This window comes from Chiloscyllium plagiosum, unplaced genomic scaffold, assembly GCF_037043375.1.
Source record: "Chiloscyllium plagiosum isolate Xiang-an unplaced genomic scaffold, Cpla_swu_hap1 HiC_scaffold_29, whole genome shotgun sequence".
NCBI classification, from domain to species: Eukaryota; Metazoa; Chordata; class Chondrichthyes; order Orectolobiformes; family Hemiscylliidae; genus Chiloscyllium; species Chiloscyllium plagiosum.
The window spans coordinates 10,742,733-10,764,560 of record NW_028270167.1 but is presented as its reverse complement, the minus strand read 5'-3'; the positions used below and the strand labels follow the sequence as shown (position 1 = coordinate 10,764,560).

Genomic DNA, 21,828 nt, shown 5'->3' with positions numbered 1-21,828 from the left:
CCATATTCCTCTAAACCCTTCCTATTCATATACCCATCCCAATGCCTTTTAAATGTTGTAATTGCACCAGCCTCCACCACTTCTTCTGGCAGTTCATTCCATACATGCACCACCCTCTGCATGAAAATGTTGCCCCTCAGGTCCCTTTTAAATCTTTCCCTCTCACCTTAAACCTATATTGTCTAGTTTTGGACTCCCCTACCCTAGAGAAAAGACCTTGACTCTTGATTTTACAAACTTCTAATGAAGTCACCCTCAATCTCTGATGCTCCACAGAAAATAGTCTCAGCCTATTCAGCCTCTCCCTATAGCTCAAGCCCTCCAACCCTGGCATCACCCTTGCAAGTTCTTTCTGAACCCTTTCCATTTTAACAAAATGTTTCCTCTAGGAGGAAGACCAGAATTGAATGCAGTATTTCAAAAGTGGCCAAAACAATGTCCTATCCAGCTGTAACATGACTTCCCAACCTGTATACTCAATCCACTGATTAATAAAGGCAAGCGAAACAAGTGCTGTCTTCACTACCATGCGTACTTGCACCTCAAAGTCTCTTTGCTCAGCAACACTCCCCAGGACCTTACCATTAAGGTTGCATTGGTAGTTTTACATGAGTCAGTGTTCCTTGGGAAAAATTTTCACTCCCAGCATGAACACAAAAGTGCTGATATACCAGTGCCATACAAGAAGTGGTGTTATCTTTCAGATGAGTTGTTGAACTAAAGCCTGTCTTCTCAAGTAGAGAAAACATGCAATTTTGAAGAGCAAGGAAGTTATTACCAATGTCCGGACAATGTTGTCCCTCCACAAACATCACAGTGAAAGATTACTCGTCATTATCACATTGTAAAGAGTTTTGTGACATCCAGTGATTGTGAAAGACACACTGATTGCAAGGTTACCCTTTTTTTCATACTTGAGGTGACATAAAAGAACAAATTTCTCCCCAATTATCTCCACCTTTTTTCATAATATCTAAGTTTTAAGAGTTTTTTTTGTCTTGCAGTGAACTTCAATTTTTGGTCCTTTTTTTCTGCAATATTTACATCCTATACTACCAATTTAATGAGGAATGCAGGAAAAACCTTTAACCAAAGAGCAGACATAATGGTGAGTAGCATGGTTCTATTTAAAGGAAGATAGATGTATGTGAGTGAAAAACCATGGAAGGAAATGTTGGTATTTCTAGATGAAGAATTGTTGGCCAAGAAAGCTCATGTGGAGCCACTGGTAATAATCAATAGTCCCATGTTAATGTCCTGGGGACAGGCTCGAATTCCACCATGGCAGATGGTGTAAATTGAATTCAATAACCATCTAGAATTTTTTTTAAACTGGCTAATGGTAACCATTCACCTGAAGAAGGGCTTATGCCCGAAACGTCGATTCTCCTGTTCCTTGGATGCTGCCTGACCTGCTGCGCTTTTCCAGCAACACATTTTCAACTTGTTTTAAAAGCCTATCTGGTTCACTATATTTAGGGAAGGAAATCTGCCATCCTTACCAACACTATATGTGACCCACTGCAAATGTGATAAGATTCTTAACTGGGCTATCAGGGATGGACAATAAATGCTGCCCTTAAACATAAACAAATAAGAAAAATAATAAATGCTGGTGTAGAGCAGTTAAACCGAATGGACCTGCTCAGAGATATTAAGGCACATTTCTGGAGCAGAGGGGAACTGAATCGAAGTTTATTGGTCTACGGGGGGGGGGGGGGGGAGGGGCACTACTACCACACCACAAAACCTCTCCAGCCTTGGGCTCAGACTCCTGTCCCTTTATGTCCAGTCCCCTGGTGGAGTGGGAGAGGGAACGTATATTCGGGTTTGACGGTTCCGGCCGGACGCTGAAGCCGTCGGAAACTGACACAAACCAATCAGAGCCCACCGGCGACCGGGCCGATTATGGATTGGTCAGCCGTCCCGGGATCTCATCTGTGATTGGAGGAATCAGAGCGGTCCGCCGCCCGGCAAACAGGGAATTTCGATCCGTTTGGTCCCCTCTAGAGACGGGCGGGAATGATTAAACAAAACGAACAAATAAACGTCTAATCCGAGGGCGACGGAGCTTGTATAGCGATCTGAGTGGAGACAGAGAGGGATATTCCGACGGGCGGCCGTTACCGTTTGAATTGGCGCAGGCGCGAGCGACTGGTTTCCGCTTGGGCTGGGCCGCCGGATGTGGCCGGCCGGGAGGCACGAGGGCGCTGTGGGGTCCGCACTTCCGGTACGTACACTTCCTCCCCTGACCTGACCTGGGATTGAGACCAGGTGAGGGGGGGGAAGGAAAGGAGGGAGAAAGAAAATAAATAAAATGAAAGGTGAGGTGGGCAAGAAGAGAGGGAGAAAGGTAGGTTGTTTGGGGTGGGGAGAAATGAAACAAAGTGGAGTCTCAGGTAGCTAGGATAGTGAAGAAGGTGCTTGGTATGCTTTCCTTTATTGGTCAGAGTATTGAGTACAGGAGTTGGGAGGTCATGTTGCGGCTGTACAGGACATTGGTTAGGCCACTGTTGGAATATTGGTGCAATTCTGGTCTCCTTCCTATCAGAAAGATGTTGTGAAACTAGAAAAGGTTCAGAAAAGATTTACAAGGATGTTGCCAGGGTTGGAGGATCTGAGCTACAGGGAGAGGCTGAACAGGTTGGGGCTGTTTTCCCTGGAGCGTTGGAGGCTGAGGGGTGACCTTATAGAGGCTTAGAAAATCCTGAGGGGCATGGATAGGGTAAATAGACAAAGTCTTTTCCCTAAGAATAGGAGAGACCAAAACTAGAGGGCATAGGTTTAGGGTCAGAGGAAAAAAAACTTTAAAAGGGACCTAAGGGCAACCTTTTCACACACGGGGTGGTGCATGTATGGAGCGAGCTGCCAGAGGAAGTGCTGGAGACTGGTACTATTACAACACTTAAAAGGCATCTGCATGGGTATATGAATAGGAAGGTTTTAGAGGACTATGGGCCAAGTGCTGGCAAATAGGACTAGAATAATTTTGGATGTCTGTTTGGCATGGATGAATTGGACCAAAGAGTCTGTTCCTTTACTGTACATCTCTGTCACTGTATAACTCTGAAGAAATAAAAAGGGAGAGAGGGAAGGGAAGAAGAAAAATGAAGAGAGGGAGGAGAGGGGGAAGAAAGGAAAGAAGGAGGGAGTGAGAGAGGGAGGAGAGGTGAGGCTGGAGGGAAGATGAGTGTAGAGCAGAAGAAGATGTGTGTGAGCAGTCTTCCCCCAGCTCCTCACTGTGATCCCTCCTAGGCTTTCACCCTGCTCCTGTGGAAAGATGGAGGAAATTATTGAAAGGTGGGGGTGGCAGGATTCAGTTTATATATTTTCTCCTCACCACCATCTTACGCCTCTTGTGTTTTACAAGTTGTCAAAAAGTAAGGTTGAGATGATCCTCGAACAAATTTGGTGCAACTCTGTTGTAACCAATCCAGCCCCCAATAAGGGCAGTTTGCAGTCTCGAGTGAAACAAGCACAAAGAAATTGCTGGCGAAACTCAGTACGTCTGGCAGCATCTGTGGTGATAGAATAAGTAAACATTTCAAGTCCTATATGACTTCTTCAGTACTTGAATTTTGATATTATTAGCCTTATGAGTGAGATTGGGGGCTGGGGTGCCTGCTCTGCTTTACTGGGTCAAGATGATGTAACTGCCCACCCAAATGTGGTTGTATCTGTTCCACTTGCACTGCAGTGGCTCAAGAAGACCACCTTTGCAGCAGCAATTAGTTTTGGGTCAAATTCACTTGCAACCTGTGAAAGATTAAAAGCAATTTACTATTCTTTGATCCTGAAAATTTTGATTTTGTTTTAAAAAATGAGAAAATCCTATTTTTGCCTTTGCTTTATAGAAACAAAAAAGTGATTTTTGAAATTTGTAGCACAGGTTGATAAGTATGTAAGTTAGCTCCCTGAGCTGGAAGGTTTGTTTTCAGACATTTCGTCACCATGACTAGGTAACGTAATCAGTGAGAGTCTCTGGTCAAGTGCTGGTGGTATGTCCTGTCTCTCAATTTATAGGTCTTGGTTTCTTAAGGTGAATGATGTCATTTCCGGTTCTTTTTTCAAGGGGAGGTAGATTGGAGCTAAACCGCTGTTTATTGATGGAGTTCTGGTTAGAATGCCATGCCTCTAAGAATTCTTGTACATGTCTTTGTTTCACCTGTCCTAGGAGTGTGTGTTGTCCCAGTCAAAGTGGTGTCCTTTTTCTGTATGTATGGAAACTAGTGATAGTGGGTCGTGTCTTTTGGTGGCTAGTTGATGTTCGTGTATCCTGGTGGCAAGTTTTCTGCTTGTTTGTCCAATGTAGTGTTTTTTACAGTTCTTGCATGTTATCTTGTAAATGACATTAGTTTTGCTGGTGGTATCTAATGGATCCTTTAGGTTCATTAGTTGCTGTTTAAGTGTGTTGGTATGTTTGTGGGTTACCATGCTGCCAAGGGGTCTGGAAGTCATTCATTATATGTCTTTAATGTAAGGTAATGTGGCTATAGTTTTTGGTTGTGTTGTGTCTGCTTGTTTGGGTTTGTTTCTGAGGAATCAGCAGATTGTGTTTATTGGGTGTCTGTTTTCTTGAAAACGTTGGATCGATATTTTTCTTTTTGTAGTTCTTGGGTGTTGTAGTGCGATGCAGCTCGTTGAAATAATGTCTTGATGCAGCTCTGTTTGTGGGTGTTGGGATGAATACTTCTGAAGTTAAGTATTTGGTCTGTGTTTGTTTTTCTGTGGATGCTGGTTTGAAGCTCTCTGTAAACTGTATATTCAACTGTCATGTCTTGACAGTTGGGCACCTTGTTGTCGTCCTCCTCCTTCTTTGTGAATTTTATGCCTGTCAGGATATTGTTAATAGCGCTGTATGTTTCCTCTAATTTGTTCTGTTTGTGATGACAAAGGTGTCCACGTAGCAGACCCAAAGTTTGAGTTGGATAGATAAGAGGGCAGCTTGGTCAAGTCTACATTACTGCGTCTGCTATGAGCCCTGATATTGGTGATCCCATGGGTGTTCCATTGACTTGTTTGTAGGTTTTGTTATTGAATGTGAAGAAACAAAGAAGAAAGGAGCAGTAGGAGGCTATTTGGGCCTTCAAGCCTACTGTGCCATTCATCATGATCATGGCTGATTGTCCAACCCAATAGCCTAATTCTGCTTTCTCCCTATAAATATGTTGTTCGGCACTTCCTGAGAAAATGTTCCTACCTTGTTGTTAACTGCTGTTTCTCGCCACAAATGATGCCAGATCTGCTGGGTATTTGCAGCATTTTCTGTTTTTATTGCTGTAGGTGAACAATCTGGTTTTGAAATGGAAACATGGTGGTCTATCTCTTTGATAGGTTTAAAGTTAAAGTTTTTATTTGTGAGGTTGCGTGTGGCAGCGAGTCAGTGAATCTCACAGTATACAAGAGGCCCTTTGGTCTATCGTGTCTGCACTGATTCCATGCATTCTATTGTAAAGCATATGGAGATCCTTAAACAATAGTATCTTGTTATTTCTGTTAAGTATGATTTCATTCCTTTTTTTTGGGTTCTGTGGTCAGCTAAACCTTCTTGTTGGGAGTGAAGTGAGACATTTGAATCTAAAGCAAGAAATGGTCAGCATTAAAAGGTTTATTTTAAATAACACGTGGTTAGATAGTGTTTGATAATGTAACACCCATTTTGGGGTGGTTTGTTACAGAGGTAATGTCATGGATGAAAAAGCTGGACTGAAGTATTCTGATTTGGTGTTTGGAGTCCCTTCCGTTGGGCTTCACTTGAAATTAAGAAAACCAAATACTGCAAATGCTGGAAATTGGAAATAACAAAAACAGCTGGAAAAGCTCAGCAGGTCTGAATGCACCTGTGGAGAGAAACAGAGGTAATGTTTCAGTTTGATCTTTCATCAGATGTTAACTCTGTTGATGATGAAGTTCTGATGCAAGGTTATCAATCTGAAACAGTTACTGTTTCTACCCACTAGAGATTGTTAGACCTGCTGAGTTATTTGAATTTTTTTTGTTATATTTCTCTTCAGGTTTGAGATGATTGTACTGTGTCTGCTTTGAAAGTTTTTGTATTACTTTGAAAGTTTTTTTATCCTTCCAAAGGTTATATTTTATGGCAACTAGCTGAATTGCTGGCAAAACATATCTTAAAGTAATTTTGAAAAATAAATGCAGAAAATACTCAGTTCTGGCAGCATCTGCAGAGAGAAAAAAAAAATCAGCATTTCAGGTCTACCTGACCTATGTATTCCACCATTTTCTGATCTATATTTCAGATTTCCAACATTTTGGTATCAACAGTAGTTCTTTGTCAATTCTGGCATAAAATATTGTGCTATGCAGATGCTAGTTTTTATAAACTCTGTCAGTGGAGATTATGTAATGATGAATGTGAGTCAGTCAGTAATAACTGGAGCAGTCTGAACAATAGCATATCAAACAAATGTCATGATGTAGCTTTTTATTATTGTTCCTTCATCACATTTGGGCATCAGTGGTGAATCCAGCCTTTATCACCCTGGAGAAGGTGGTGTTGAGCTATCACCTTGAACTGCTGCAGTCTTTGGGCTATAACGGCCCCCATTGTGCTGTTAGGAAGAGGGCTATGAATTTTGATACAGCAGCAGGGAAGAAATATTGATAAAGTTCCAACTTCCAATGGAAATATGGGCAAAGTATCGACTGGTCAGTGTCTTATGTAGCACAAAGAAAGTTGCTAGAGGTCAGTCACCTTCGCTGCAAGACATCTCTCTGCAGATGTTCCTCAGAGTAGTGTTCTAGACCAAGCTATGTTTAGCTACTTGATCAACAAGCCTGTCCATCATAAGGTCGGAAGTGGAGATATTCACTGATGGTTGCACAATTTTCAGCATACTTCACGACTCAAATACTGAAGCAGTCCCCAGAAATACCTGGAGGATGTCCAGGCTTGGGCTGACGTGGCAACTAGCATCGCCTGCCACTTGTGTAGCAATAATGAGCATCTTCAGAAAGAGAGAATTTAACCATCGATCTCAACATTCAATGCCATAACCATTACTGAATTGCTCCCTGTCAACATTGATCAGAATCTGAACTGGACCAGCCGCGTATAACTGAACTGGACTAGCCGTATATAAATAATGTGGTTACCAAAGCAAGTCAGAGGCTAGGAATTTTTGTTGCGACTGGCTCACCAATTAACTTCCAAAGTGGATTCTCCATCTAAAAGGCACAGGTCAGAATGTAGGACCAAATTCCTACAGATGCTGGAATCTGAACTGAAAGCAACAAATGCTGGTGATCACAGCGGGTCAGGCAGCATCCATGCAGAGTCCAGACGACTCTTTGTCAGAGCTGGTCCAGTTCAGATTCTGGTCAGTGATTTATGGTAGGATATTCAACTTTTAAAGCACATTGCCTTAAATCCAATTTAAAGGCATCTTTGTATTTCTTTTTTTAGATTAGATTAGATTAGATTACAGTGTGGAAACAGGCCCTTCGGCCCAACAAGTCCACACCGACCCGCCGAAGCGAAACCCACCCATACCCCTACATTTACCCCTTACCTAACACTACGGACAATTTAGCATGGCCAATTCACCTGACCCTGCACATCTTTGGACTGTGGGAGGAAACCGGAGCACCCGGAGGAAACCCACGCAGACACGGGGAGAATGTGCAAACTCCACACAGTCAGTCGCCTGAGGCGGGAATTGAACCCAGGTCTCTGGCGCTGTGAGGCAGCAGTGCTAACCACTGTGCCACCGTGCTGCCCACCACGTTCTTGTTCTGTATTCATCTCGTAACAACAGGCAAAGATCTAGCCAATTATCGGCAGATACTGAAATTGTCTCTCACTCTGTGACTGAAAATAAGGCATTACCTTTTTTACATTCAGTTCTTTATGAATCATAAATATCTGCTGATTTGTAAAACAAAATTGAGACATTAACCGTTGAGAACTGTATTATTACCTTCCGGAAAGGGAAACAGGAGCTTTTAAAGCACTTTGACAATTTCTGTAATATATCTTGTTATATTAGGAAGGAGAAAACATTACAAGCTGACACCACAAGATGTGATGAAGTATTCTAAAAACTGTAATGCACTGAGTGCATTTTCTTATTTTGATTAGGTGCAATATAATGGCAGCTGGGAAGAGTGTAAAGTATAATTCTCTGGTGCTTTTGTGCGAATGGAGCTCATGTGGATTCACTGCATCTGGAATGGAGGATTTCAGCAATCACATTGCAGGCCATTTAAAGGACCAAGTCCAGGGGGATGAAAATGACATTGAACCACAAGGTAAGATAACAGTGCAGAGGGTCAAACACAAAACGTGCCAATGACAGTGTTTGATATAAAAACAAATAATTACAGTATGGCATGGTGGATGCAAATAACTGAGGAACTAACCAATTATATTTTGAATTTTTAAAAATACTTTGATCATTTTTTCCCCTCCTATTTTTAAGTTGGGCTCTGTCACTGAGTGGAAAGTGAGCACTGCAGATGCTGGAGATCAGAGTCGAGAGTGTGTTGCTGGGAAAGCACAGCAGGTCAGGCAGCATCCGAGGAGCAGGAGAATTGACATTACGGGCATAAACCCTTCATCAGGATTCACCTGCTCCTTGGATGCTGCCTGACCTGCTGTGCTTTCCAGCAACACACTCTCAACTCTCACTGAGTGACTAGTTTCCAGATTTCCATAAATTAAACTCTTGAAAATGCAGAAGTTTGTATTCCTATTATAATTGGTGTGCTCCTCTTTCCCCTTTTGTGACCACATTTCAAAGGCACCTCATTGTCTGCAAAGCAACTTGGACCTCTCCGAGGCTGGGAAAGGTGTTTAAGTTCGTTCTTTGAAAACTTTAAGTTTTACTACTCTGGGACAGAAAGGCAATGCGGATTGATGAGAATCTGGTGATGGGTGAACAATATTAAATGATGGAATGAAATTTTGGGATAATTTGGAGATTGTGAAATGTTAAAATTTACATGACCATTTCCCATTCTGCAGAAGAAATGTTTACTGAAAATGTTCTGAAAAGTATTTTGTTATTTTTCATCCAGTAACTGTGGGTAAATTCGCATTTTAATCTTAAACAGTTTTTCCTTCATACTGCTGAGAGCATGGTGTATTGTCTGGAAAAGCATTTCTGTTATTGTTAATGCAGCTGATTGAAACAGCAATTTAGTTTTGAATAGCTCATTCTATACAAGACAACAGAAATGGAGTTGTGGTTGATGTTAACACCATTACTGCTGGCCTATGCTGTAACATTTACTATTTTAGACCTTTTCTCTTCTATGCACGCTCATTCATTTAATATTGGACACAGTTGTACAATGACTGTGTTGTAAATTCACCTGAGGAGTTTTGCTATTGCACTGACCCAATCAAATGAACCAGCCATTCAAATGTGGCAAGAAAGAACTAATAAACTATACAAAGTGTGCAGATGTCCTGTAATTAAACTGAATGGGTTACAGAGAAAGTCAGTAGAACATGCTGATCCTGTGAACGAATAAGAGAAAAAAAAAATTCTTCCCTTTAGAATAAAGCTGCATGTTTGTCAATGAAAAATATAGATGACTCTGACTTGAATGCTGGAGGATTAACCTTTTTTTAATTGTGAAAGTCTTTTTGCCTGAGCAAAATAATCCAGGCTGTGCTGAACCCGTTTTGTGTCATTGTTTCCTAGAGGAGCACCAGTGTCTGTGGGCAGAGTGTGGATTCTACACGGTGGAGAGCTCAGCTGACCTGATCCGTCATGTTTACTTTCATGCCTATCACACAAAACTGAAGCACTGGGGTCTGCAGTCCCTGCAGGCTCAGAGCGAACTCGAACACTGCATAATGGATCAGCAGAGCCGCAACGTCATTCCAGAAATCCCAGAGAGTTTTGTCTGTCTCTGGGGCCACTGTGATGTAAGTCAACCATGCAAATCTGAATCGTCTTTTCATATCAAGTACTCTGTGCACTCATGTTTATTTCAGTTTTACCCTTGAGATTTCTTTTAAAGAGATTTGTTTTGAGCTTCAATAGAATCCCTACAGTGTGGAAACAAACCCACACTGACCCTCCGAAGAGTAACCCACCCAGACCCATTCCCCTACTCTGTATTTACCCCTGACTAATGCACCTAACCGACACCATTGGCAATTCACCTAGCCTGCACATCTTTAGATTGTGGGAGGAAACCGGAGCGTCCGGAGGAAACCCACACAGACAGGGGGAGAATGTGCAAACTCCACACAGACAGTTGCCTATGGCTGGAATTGAACCCGGTTCCCTGGCACTGTGACGCTGCAGTGCTAGCCACTAGCCACCATGTCGCCCCCATGACTAAACATAAGAATTTCTAGAGGTGAGCAGGATGATACTATCACAGAGAATATGATGCTGTCTGGGAGAGGAAACTAGCATTTCTAAACTTCCACCCGGGCAGCAGATTTCCAGCTCCTTTGTTACCCCTGCAGCATCTTTATTGCTGCAGAAGCAAAACGCTGCAGATCTTGGAAATCCGACATAAAAACAGCAAATACTGGAAACATTCTCAGGTCAGGCAGCCTCTCTGGGGAGAGAAATAGAGTTGATATTTATGCTTTCGTTGGAATTGAAGCATTGAATTTGTTTCTCTTCCTCCAAGATTTCCTCATGCAATGACAGAGAAAGCTCGAGGGGCCAGATGGCCTATTTCTGCTCTACGTTTGTGTATTATATGTTTACTGACCAGACAGGATGAACTTCCTGTCGTGAACTATTAAAATCAGCTGTCCCAGAAGGGCACTGACCTGACTTGTGCTGGTTCCTACTATTTTATAGTCATGGTGAAATTGGCACAGATTGAAGTTTGTTTTTAACAGTTTCTAGTGAACCATATGGGCTTTGACGCTTTTGTTTTTCAGTCTTTGTACTTTCTCCCTAGAGCACATTTGAGAATCCAGAATGGTTCTACAGGCATGTGGACATGCATGGAATGTGTTCAGACAGGGATGCAACCACAGATTCTAATCTAATAATTCCCTGTCGTTGGAAAGGTATGTTCTTGGGAAGCCAGACTACCAAGCAAGTTGTGGTTGTTTCCACCATTCCTGTTTTAACAAATGGGCACAATTGACGACAAGATAATGCTTAATGGGAACATCCCTTGACAATTTAATTATGACAGAACCTTTTGTTAGCACAGGACGTCCCAAAGTGCTTCATAGCCAATGAATTGCTTTTGATGTGTAGTTAGTCGTCTTATGGCAGCAAGCTCCATGTAGTGGAGCAATTCATTTCCCACTTGCTGTCTTTTTAGATTGTGATGCAACTTTCAGAGTGAAATTTAAGCTTCGGGAGCATTTACGTAGCCACACGCAGGAGAAAGTAGTGGCATGTCCCACCTGTGGAGGGATGTTTGCAAGCAACACTAAATTCTTTGATCACATCCGCAGGCAGATGGCCATGGAATGTAAGTCAAGTATCTTTGGAATGTTGAAAAGGATGTGGTTTTTCAGTTGATGTTTTAATTCCTTTCTGGAGCCTGGAAATCTGATTTTTTTTTTAAGCATAGCAGTTTTTATTACCTAAAACCAATTTGGAACTTGGAAATAATGCGTAACATGGCTTAGCAAAGTGTTAATTGGTTTCTGGAGTGTATTGACTTGTTGTGCCAGTGTGACAATATACTGTGCTAGTTATTCATAATTTCATTTTGGTGTAAAGCTATGACTTCAAACTGGGTTGTGTTTAAGCATGCCATTTAATGCTATTGATGCAGGTGCAAAGCTTCACAAAGACAGCATGCAAATGTATGTTTTTACAGGGTGCTTATCCTAGTTCTAAATGTATTATATGCTGTCCACCATTTTGTCTTGGTAGACCAACGCTTTCAATGCTCCCACTGTTCAAAGAGATTCGCTACCGAAAGACTACTCAGGGATCACATGCGACATCACGGTAAGCAGAGTTTTATTGCTGTTACTAATCTTCATATCTGGGATAATTTCATACAAACTGCTGACCGTTTTAGCTACACTGTCTGTTTCAGAAGGATAAAATATCAAGCTTTCACCCACACCATTTACATCTTTTTTTAAGAATAAACAGCACGGTCTAAGAAAAATAAAATAGTGTTGTGGATTTACCGTAGCGAAAGGTGTAGAGGAACAAATGGAACAGGAGGCAAGGTCAGGGAAAGGATACTGGGGACGGGCATTAGATAGTACGGATATCAGAGAACATAAGGCAAAGTGAACAGTAATGGTTGCAGAGAAGAGAGGTCCAGAGTCCATGTTATGTCCTAACAAAAAAGTTAGTTGGAAAACACCATACTATTACCCTCCACTCAAAAGAAAGTTTGCTTCTCTCAAATCAGATTTGGATATAAAAATCTTGCAAATCAATAGGAAGAAAACAAAACGTTGTGACGTTACAGTGTGGTAATAGTTCCTGTTCTTTTGGAATCAGAAGGAATGTCCATCATCCCGTGTCTCAGTAAACAGTTGACTAACCCTCCTTGTGAGGGGATAGATGAAATGTTTAGCTGGGTTTGAATGAACACTTGAATGTTTGTTTTCTAGTGAACTATTACAAGTGCCCATTTTGTGATATGACCTGTCCAGCACCTTCTGCCTTGCGGAACCATGTCAAATTCCGTCACAGTGATGAGAAACCATTTAGTTGCGAATATTGTGAATACAGGTATTGTCTTCAATTCACATAATGGTGTATTTTGTCCAGATATTCCTGCTTTACCACATTATTTTCTGCTTCTAGAAGTAGTTGGTCTGGATTTTTCATGGCTATCTTTACTTCTAATGTACCTTCTAAATTTTATATGCTCTCCCTATCGTTTCATTAAAGCGTAAATTCTGGTAGGATTGTTCCCAATTGTAACTCTGCAGAGTCTTAATGATCTTTGTGAACTAATCCCTTCGCTTTTTCATTGTAAGCTATATTCCTAACTTTAAATCTCTGCACACTTGGTAGTGTACTAATAAATCTGTGTGCAAGGTTTGCATTACTTTGACGTGAACCCCATTCATGTGGTGAGGAAAGCCATGTGGCAGTCCACGCTTGTCCAGTCAGAATATGACAAGCTGTTAGAGCTGCCTTTTATCCTGCAATAAGATCAATGCAAACTTAGTCCCATTATGGTATAGAATCGTAGAAGAGTCATAGAATCCCCACAGTGTGGGAGCTGGCCATTCAGCTCATACCTCCAAAGGGCATCTCGCTTGGATCTATCCCCCTAATCTATCCCTGTAACCCTGCATTTCCCATGGCCAATCCACCTAACCTGCATCTCTTTGGGCTGTGGAAGGAAACTGGAACACCCAGAGGAAACCCACACAGATACGGGAGGGTGTGCAAACTCCACACAGCCAGAGGGTGGAGTCAAACCCAGGTCCCTGTCGGTGCCAACAGTAGTGTGAGACAGCAGTGCTAACCACTGAGCCACCATGCCACCTGATGTTCCACTAACTAAGCTCCAAGTATTTTATGTGCTAGCTGATCCCATCATTTTCAGGAAATAACACACTGAACTTCACGTATTATCTTCCACTTCAGATTTTGATGCTCACGCTTAGGTCTTGCAGAAATGCTGTTCATTTAACATGAAAAATTTATTTCTTCAAGTAATTTCATTCCATGCGAGAAATTTTCAACTTGAAGGAAGACTTATTAGCCTATAATTTTCTTAGACTCTTCTTCTAAGAAACAAAGTGACCAGCTGTCATTCCTTCATCAAAGTTTTTAGAGCATTAACAGAAATTGGTGAAGAAACCCAGCAGCTCTGGTAGCATCTGTGGAGAGGGAAACAGAGTTAATGTTTCAGGTGCAGAGACCCTTCTTTAGAACTGATTGTCGCTAGGAGAAGGCAGAGGTAAGTAGTGAAGTACAGTTCTTACAGCTTGTGCTGAGTTTTGCTGGAGCACAACAGGAGCCCTAAATCAGAGACTTTGGCCAGGGATTACAGTGGTGTGTTGATTTTACCACAAGCTTGAAGTGAAGCAATGGTGGGGATATCATCAGATGAAATGAGATTAGTAACCAGCGTGAACACAATGGCCTGGTGTTCCATGGTCCAGGGAAGATAGGAGAAGTATCTTTTACCATGAACTTGAAGGCAGTGAAATTCTTCATTTTCCACATGGGAGCCCTGTCATCTTCTGAAGTCAATACGGAGTTCATCAATTTTAGGGCTTGAACATTTTCTCCCATGTCCTTGCCCTGCCTTAGCCCTGTCATCACAAACAACCCATTGTCGGAGACAAAGATCCATATTAGCAGCTGTTCATTCTCCCAGGCTACCCTTTATACTAACCTATATCTAACCAACTGTTTTCTCTCCCTGGGCTGTCCACCTACGATTTACTCCCCAAATCCTCTCCTCCCCACCCTATCCTCAGCACATCAGTCTTCTAGCTACAGTCATTCCGAAGAAAGGTTTCTGGACCCAAAATATTAACTCTCTCTCTCTCTCCACTGATCTTACCAGACCTGCCAAGTTTTCCAACAATTTGTGTTTTTCTTTCAGATTTCCAGCATCCATAGTTTTTTGGGTTTTTTTTAGAACATTAGGACCCACTGTTTGTTCTGTAACCACCTACAAGTCAATTAATTGTAGGCAGTGACTACTTTTCAATGCACAATCCTGGTTACTCCATCTGAGTGATACTGAAGATAAAACACACAGGGACTTAGGAAATAGCAAAAATATTATAAACCTTCCCCCTTCATTAATAATTCCCTATTCTTATATGGCTGTTATTTTACTGGTAGTGTATCTGTGTGTCATTTAGATTTTATTTTGCTAACGTCTCCTGCTGTGGTTTATCTGCTCTAATTGCATTATCATTCAGCCTGACTATAATCTCTTTACAGTTCCAATAGGGGAAGATATAAAGTGCTCTTGTGTGGTCTCTTTATTTTCTGTCTTCTCTTTTAAGTTAATTGAATCATGCACAGTGATTTCCAAATACGACTTAGTTTTCAGGTTGCCTACAGCTCATTAACCAGAGCATGGTCATTCAGTACTTTCTGATGGTGTGGCCAAGTACTGACTTGGAGCAGTCCTAACTAATCTACATGACATATTCTCCTTTTGTTCCTCTTGTCTTCAGTCATCTTTGGATAATTCAAATATCTTCAATTACAGCTATTATTTATACCCACTATTCTATTTTTTAAAAAATTTCAGTTGTTCCACTATTCAGCAGCCTGTAATAAACATCTGGTTATGTGACCAATCCCTTGCTATTCCAGATAATTATCTTTTAGATAGAAATGGTGAAACTAATCTTTAGTATCTGGGATCCAGTGTGATGTACAAGCTGGAGAATTCTAGCATTGTTCACTTAAGGTCTTTGCTAACGCTCTGTGGAGAGTAGGTGCCTATCTACCAACATTGCAAAATCACTTGTGATCCCCACAACAAAATCTGTAAACTTAAGAAAGGCAGCATTCCTAATGATATATCTCCAGTTTGGAGCTGTTATTGATGTTGGGTTGTTCTCAATATTAGGGGTTTGAGAGATTTGTATTGAAAGTATTTTGAAAATTATGTTTGCTGTAATGTGTTTCTTCCCAGCTGCAAGAACTTGGTGGATCTAAGAAAGCATTTAGATACACACAGTGAGGATCCAACGTACCGCTGTGAGTTTGCAGGTTGTACATTCACTGCACGATCCCAGTATTCCATCAAGTCCCATTACAGGAGAGTACATGAGGTAAGCATTTGAAAGCGATGCTGTGTTTTGCAGCATTTTGCAAGATCCAATCGCAACATTTCCAATCTACCTATAAGAGTCTCCCACCTGAAGTGGGATGTTGCATCAATGAAGAAAATACTTTATTGCAATCCTTGCAGTAATTGTGTTTGACCATTGCTGATATCTAGTGAAAAGCTAATGAAAATGTAAAAATAATGCCACTGTACTTTATATTTCTCAAACATCTTGGTTGATGAGCTCGAGTTTGACTCCTTGAAAGGTATACCTTCTAGAAAATGGAGTTAATCTATTCTGAGGTATCCATTATGTCTGATTCTTGATGAAAGCTGAATTGCTGTGCTTTCTGTCTTGCACCTTTGCTTGATCCCCCTATCCTGACTACAATTTGAAAAGGAGGCAGTGAGTAACATGGTTTAAACCACTCTGAAGCAGTTATCTAAGCGTGTTTGTGACAGCAGATGGCTGACACTGTGGATTTTGTTTATTAACTATGGATTTGTTAGCTTCAGCTGCTTATTGGTTTGAATCTGTTATAAAGGCATAGTAACTCTCAAAAAACCAGTTTCCAAAATTGGAAGATCTAAATTTTCATCACTTTTTTTTTAAAGGAATAGGACCCAAATAACTTTTAATTCTTTCACATCTCACATAACTTTAATTCTTCATATCATAAACATTTCTTCTCTGAATGTTTTGATAAGGGCTACCTCTTTGAGGGTAGTTGTGGCTATAGTTTAGCTTTACATTGTGGCTCCTAATTAATTCAGTGTCACTGAATTCTCCTTCCCAGGGGGATAAGGAACCTAGATATAAATGTCATGTTTGTGACAAATGTTTCACCAGAGGTAACAATCTGACTGTGCACCTCAGGAAGAAGCATCAGTTTAAGTGGCCTTCAGGTCACCCACGTTTCAGGTATGTCGGTATATTGTACGTTTACTTCACGTTATGGTGTAACTTTTTATTTCATATTGTCACATCACGTTGTCCTAATGTTATCACATTACCTTGTCCTATTTTATGAGGTCAGTTCGCTCAGTTGGCTGGACCGCTGGTTTGTGATGTAGTGACGCAAACAGCGTATGTTCACTTCCTGCACCAGCTGAGGGTATGTGGAAATCTTTCCTTCTCAACCTCTCCCCTCGCTTGAGATGTGGTGACCTCAAGTTTAAACCACCCCAGTCTCTCTGTAATGAGAGAGCAGCCCTATGACCTTGTAGGCTGATCTGACTTCTATCCCTTGAAATGAGTTACTGCAGCCACAACTCAAAAGATGCAAATTTGTTGCCCAAAGCTTGTCGCAGAGAGAGTTAGCAGCCTCAGTTTTGATGACCACGACGGTGACTGTTTTGAGAAATCGAACTGATTTGGGTCAGTTTTTGGGTTTGTCAAGGGCGCTTTGCAGTGCAGCTATGTCTGTCAGCTGTGACTAAAGCAAAAATGAGTTTCATTCCCCAGCATGGACTTTAAAGTCTAAAGCGATTCTTCATTTCACGGTCCCTTTAGGTTTGAACAAAGTATATGCGAGTAAATACAGAAGTGAAATGTCCAGGAAAGTAGGTTATAAGTCACTAACTTTGGAGCAGTGAGATGTAATGAAATGACATTGCTAATCACTGCCAACCTTAGCTCTTTATTCCTATACCCATTGCTTATAAAAATCCATCAGTCTCTGATTGAAAATTGAGTTGAGCTGACATCCACTGCTTCTTGTGGGATAATGTTCCACATATCCATCACCCTTTGTGGGGGAAAATATTTCTAACTCTCCACCTGAATGGCTCCAGTTTTGGGGTTATGTTTCCTTGTCATACCTAGAGGAAATGTACCAAAATTAGACAGAGGTGGATAAATACTTGATAAATATGGGGGCTGGAAGGTTATCAGGGATTTGGACTGTCAACTAGATCAGGAGAAAGTGACTCTGCAGATAGTAGAGATCAGAGTCAAAAAGTGTGGCACTGGAAAAGCACTGCAGGAGAGTCGACATTTCGGGCATAGGCCCTTCATCAGGAATGAGCATTCATCAGCATCCCTGACAAAGGGCTTGTGCCAGAAATGTCGATTCTCCTGCTCCTCGGATGGTGCTGTCTGGCTGTGCTTTTCCAGTGCCACCTTCTTTGCCTCTGTCAACCAGGTCATTCATTATCTTATTAAGGGACAGACTAGGCTTCAGGAGCCACCTGGCTCAGTGTTTGTATGTTCATATAAGCAAGAAAGCATTCTCATAATGTGGTATGGCTTGTGGGTTTCACATTGGCACACAAATTGACACATTTGTTGTGAATTCAAATCTGCGATGTCCCATATAGCAGCTGGTAAATAGTTATAGAAATGTACAGCACTGAAACAGACCCTTTAGTCCAACTCGTCAATGCTGACCAGATATATCCTACATTAACCTAATCTCATTTGCCAGTGCTTGATAACTATTAATTACAAGCCATTTCCTTTCAGGGAGAAGGAAAAAAGAACCTTTTCCCAACTGCTTCACTCTGAAGATCCAGAAAGTGTCTCTGCCCAGAGCTTGCTTTACTGGAAATAAGAGGTGGTTAGCTATTTGTCTCCTGTCTGGTTAAGAAATGTTACAACTCTGGGGTAGAGCGAAGAGAATCAATGTGAGGCACAAACTGCATGCTCTCACCACTTGCATTAATGTTCATTCCTCAGGTACAAAGAGCATGAAGATGGTTACATGAGGCTGCAGTTGGTTCGTTATGAGAGTGTTGAACTGTCCGAGCAGCTAATGAAAGACCGGGAAAAGCAGGACGGCCGCATGGACAGCATGTCAGAGAGTTTGTTTCTGTCAGAAGCAAACCTAAGGGGGATTATACTAGAGCCGCTGGAAGAGTCAAACAGTGAGGAACAAGACCCAGGGAAGCGCAGTCCTGATGCTCTGAACTATTGTACAGCTGAGACCTTACAACACCCCAGTCATAATGAGATTGCTGGTGGGGGACAGCTCCAACAATCGCAGTTGAATTCCCCTGACACAGATAAAAGTCCAATCATCAGGGTGGTCAATCGGACGAATGAGTATGGAGAGAGTGAAACTGTTTATTATGTTCTGACCAATGCACCACCCAGCCCAGGTAACGCTGAAGTATCTGGTGAAGATGTGAATGTGGAGATTGAGGGAACCTCAACTGACAATATAGAAAAGACTGCCGAAGAACTAGGCATTCAAATAATCGGCTAGGATTAGTGATCCGCTCCCATCACTGCTGCTGCTCTTGATGGGAAACTGCGATTCGGTCTGATCTCTATATTCTAGGATTAATGATCCGCTCACATCACTGCTGCTGCTCTTGATGGGAAACTGCGATTCGGTCTGATCTCTATATTCTGTTTTAGTCGAGTCAAGAATGAGCTTTGTGATGCTGTATCGATTTGGTTGGGAGACTCGGACCATATTTATGGTGGTCATTTTTTTCTAATGTACCCCCTCCCTTCAAAACAAGAGGTTTGTTATGTTCTGTCTGTAATGCTGTCAGATGCAGTGCAGTCCCTATTCAATTATACTAAATCATTGGATTAGACAAATCTATTAGAAAATAGATTTTGGCAGGTTCTGGATGGTCAATGTCAATGCAAATGCAGTTCTCACCAGTATTTTTATTGTGTAAAAATCCTGTACTGTTACTGTTCATTTTTGTGAAATGTCCTTTTTAGCACAGCCATCCGACACGCAAACAGGTCCTTACTATTTTTTACTCTTTTTAGGAGTAAAAATTGCTGTAAAAATTTCCTCTGTTACCATAGGGTCTGACATTACACAGATTAACAGGATGATTTGAGGTCCTTTCTCTTGTAAGTCATTGATTTATGCTATTTTGATCCAGAAGTATCTGCATCGCACATGGGCCGTTCGTATTATATTAACACGATATTCAGCCAGTGTAATAAAGATCAATGTTTCCTTTAACAGTGGTACTTTACCACTAGCTTCTCTGCATACTCCTATCTTCAAACTCCACCCATCCACATTCTCTTCCATCTACATTCCTGTTGTTAAGCACCTTTTGAACTCGCATCAGGTATCTGCATATCTGGCCATCCTTGTGATTCCATGCCCATCTTTTTAAGTTCATACTTTTTTAACTTGAATTTGTATTGCAGCTACTCACAGTCAAACAGAATCAAATAGACTGAGGCTGAATTCCATGCACCAACACTTCAATCTGAGATTGCTATCTCCTTCAACTGAGAATATGATGCAACCTACTTCAGACTTATAGTCTGACTTAGAATCTTGCACTACTTTTAAAAGCATCTTTAACTACTAAGTAGTAACAAATGATGTGATGTGAGTTTCAAGCGTCAAGTTTGGCATGTAACATTAAGCCTGTGTGTTTACCAGCTTGCTATGGATTCATAATTGAACTAACACTCACAATGTAACTAACGCCACGTATGCTTCTAAGAAGGTGGTGTTATTTTGACAAATGTACGATTGATTTCTTGGGAAATTATTAAAGTGGAGTATTCTAATAGTTATGATTGAGCTAAATTATTATTGTAATGTAATTTGTGTTCAAATAGTGTGGTGAGCAAGTTTGCTTAATCTGCTATTCACTAACATGTGCTAAATTTTGTTTTGGCCAGTTCTTGAGTTACAACTTTGTATTCATCAATTCCTTGAAGTGTTGGACTGTGCTTACCCCTGAGCCTTGTGCCAACGCCAAGAGTCACACAACCTCCACTCGGTATCTTTCTGTCTTTAGGAAGACAGGTCAGGTGGAGTGCAGTACTGATTTCACATATTATTGGCCTTATCGTGTATTCTATGGGGGGGATTGTATTTTTACATTTTCACTTAAGAGCAGCAATTTACATGTAACAATAAAGAGTGTGTCGGCAGGGACCAATGACAACTTGTGGTTGCATAAGCATCTTCATGTCCTTAAGTACTTCACAGGAGCATTATCCAATAAAACATGACACCAAAACCATGAGCTATTAAGACAGAGGGAGGATGGATGGGAGTTTTAATGGAGACATTCGAGAGTTTAACGCCCAAGCAGTTGAAGACAGGGCTGCTAGTGGTGGATTATATATATTCACTCATGGAATGAGAGCTCCACCAGTTAGGCTGGCTTTTATGGCCATCCCAGAGGGCAGTTAAGAGTCACCCACATTGCTGTGAGTCTGGGGTCACATGTAGGCCAGACCAGGTAAGGATGGCAGTTTCCTTTCCTTAAAGAACATCAGTGAACCAAACAGGTTTTTCCAAGATTTACAAAGATGTTGCCAAGGTTGAGCTATAGGGAGAGGCTGATCAGGCTGGGGCTGTTTTCCCTGGAGGATCGGGGCTGAAGGGAGGTTTATAAAATGGTGAGGGGCCTGGATAGAGTAAATAGAGCCAAGGTCTTGTCCCTGAGGTGGGGGGGAGTCCAGTACTAGAGGTCATAGGTTTAAGTTAAGGAGGGAATGGTTTAAAAGGGACCTAAGGGCCAACAGTTTCATGCAATTGGGTGGAGCATGTATGGAATGAGCTGCTGGGGAAGGGGTGGAGGCTGGTACAATTACAACATTTAAAAGGCATCTGGATGGGTATAGGAAGGGTTTAAGAGGGAAATGGGCCAAGTGCTGGCAAATGGGACTAGATTAGGTTAGGATATCTGGTCAGCATAGGCAACTTGGACCGAAGGATCAATTTCTGTGCGTACATCTCTATGACTCTAGAATTAATTTCAAATTGCACTATCTGCCATGGCAGGATTTGAACCTGGCCCCAGACCATTCCCTGAGTCTCTGGGTTAATAGACTAACATTAATAGCACCAGGCCATACCTTCCCAACTATTGGAAAGTGGGGACTGCTCAGCAGCACAAGATAGAAGCAGTGCTGACATCTGTAGTACTCAGCATGGGGGGAGCAAAAGACAATCTTGTATCTCTGTACAATTAAATACAACTGAAAAATACATTGATTCCTCCCCTGAAGGCTTGGTTGTCATGCAAGTTTTGTCCTCATAAATAGCCATGGGGATTTCACAACCTGTGTTTTTTTTTTGTGGTTGGGGCAGGGTCAGTGATGGTGGTAGTGAATGGGCTATCATTTGCTCTCCCGAATGCAACCCTGCAATTTCTGGTGGATGTGCATATTGGATCAACGTAGCATTCGTTTCCATT

At 41.6% G+C, this 21,828-nt stretch overlaps 1 protein-coding gene across 7 annotated transcripts; it reads left to right on the top strand.

Moving 5' to 3' along the window:
* Positions 1 to 984: 984 nt before the first annotated feature.
* hinfp (histone H4 transcription factor) lies at positions 985 to 20,187 on the top strand. Of its 7 annotated transcripts, none has more exons than XM_043676590.2 (10): positions 985 to 1,108; positions 8,102 to 8,271; positions 9,672 to 9,898; positions 10,900 to 11,011; positions 11,275 to 11,427; positions 11,838 to 11,915; positions 12,539 to 12,659; positions 15,553 to 15,691; positions 16,485 to 16,609; positions 18,365 to 20,187. In XM_043676590.2, the coding sequence occupies exons 2-10, from the start codon at positions 8,112 to 8,114 to the stop codon at positions 18,891 to 18,893; spliced, it is 1,644 nt and encodes a 547-aa protein (XP_043532525.1). In that variant the 5' UTR covers positions 985 to 1,108; positions 8,102 to 8,111; the 3' UTR covers positions 18,894 to 20,187. The 7 variants fall into 7 exon arrangements, with proteins under 7 accessions (XP_043532525.1, XP_043532531.1, XP_043532527.1 ...); XM_043676596.2 differs by lacking the exon at positions 985 to 1,108 and adding an exon at positions 2,061 to 2,230; XM_043676592.2 differs by lacking the exon at positions 985 to 1,108 and adding an exon at positions 2,233 to 2,324.
* The last annotated feature ends 1,641 nt before the right edge of the window (positions 20,188 to 21,828 follow it).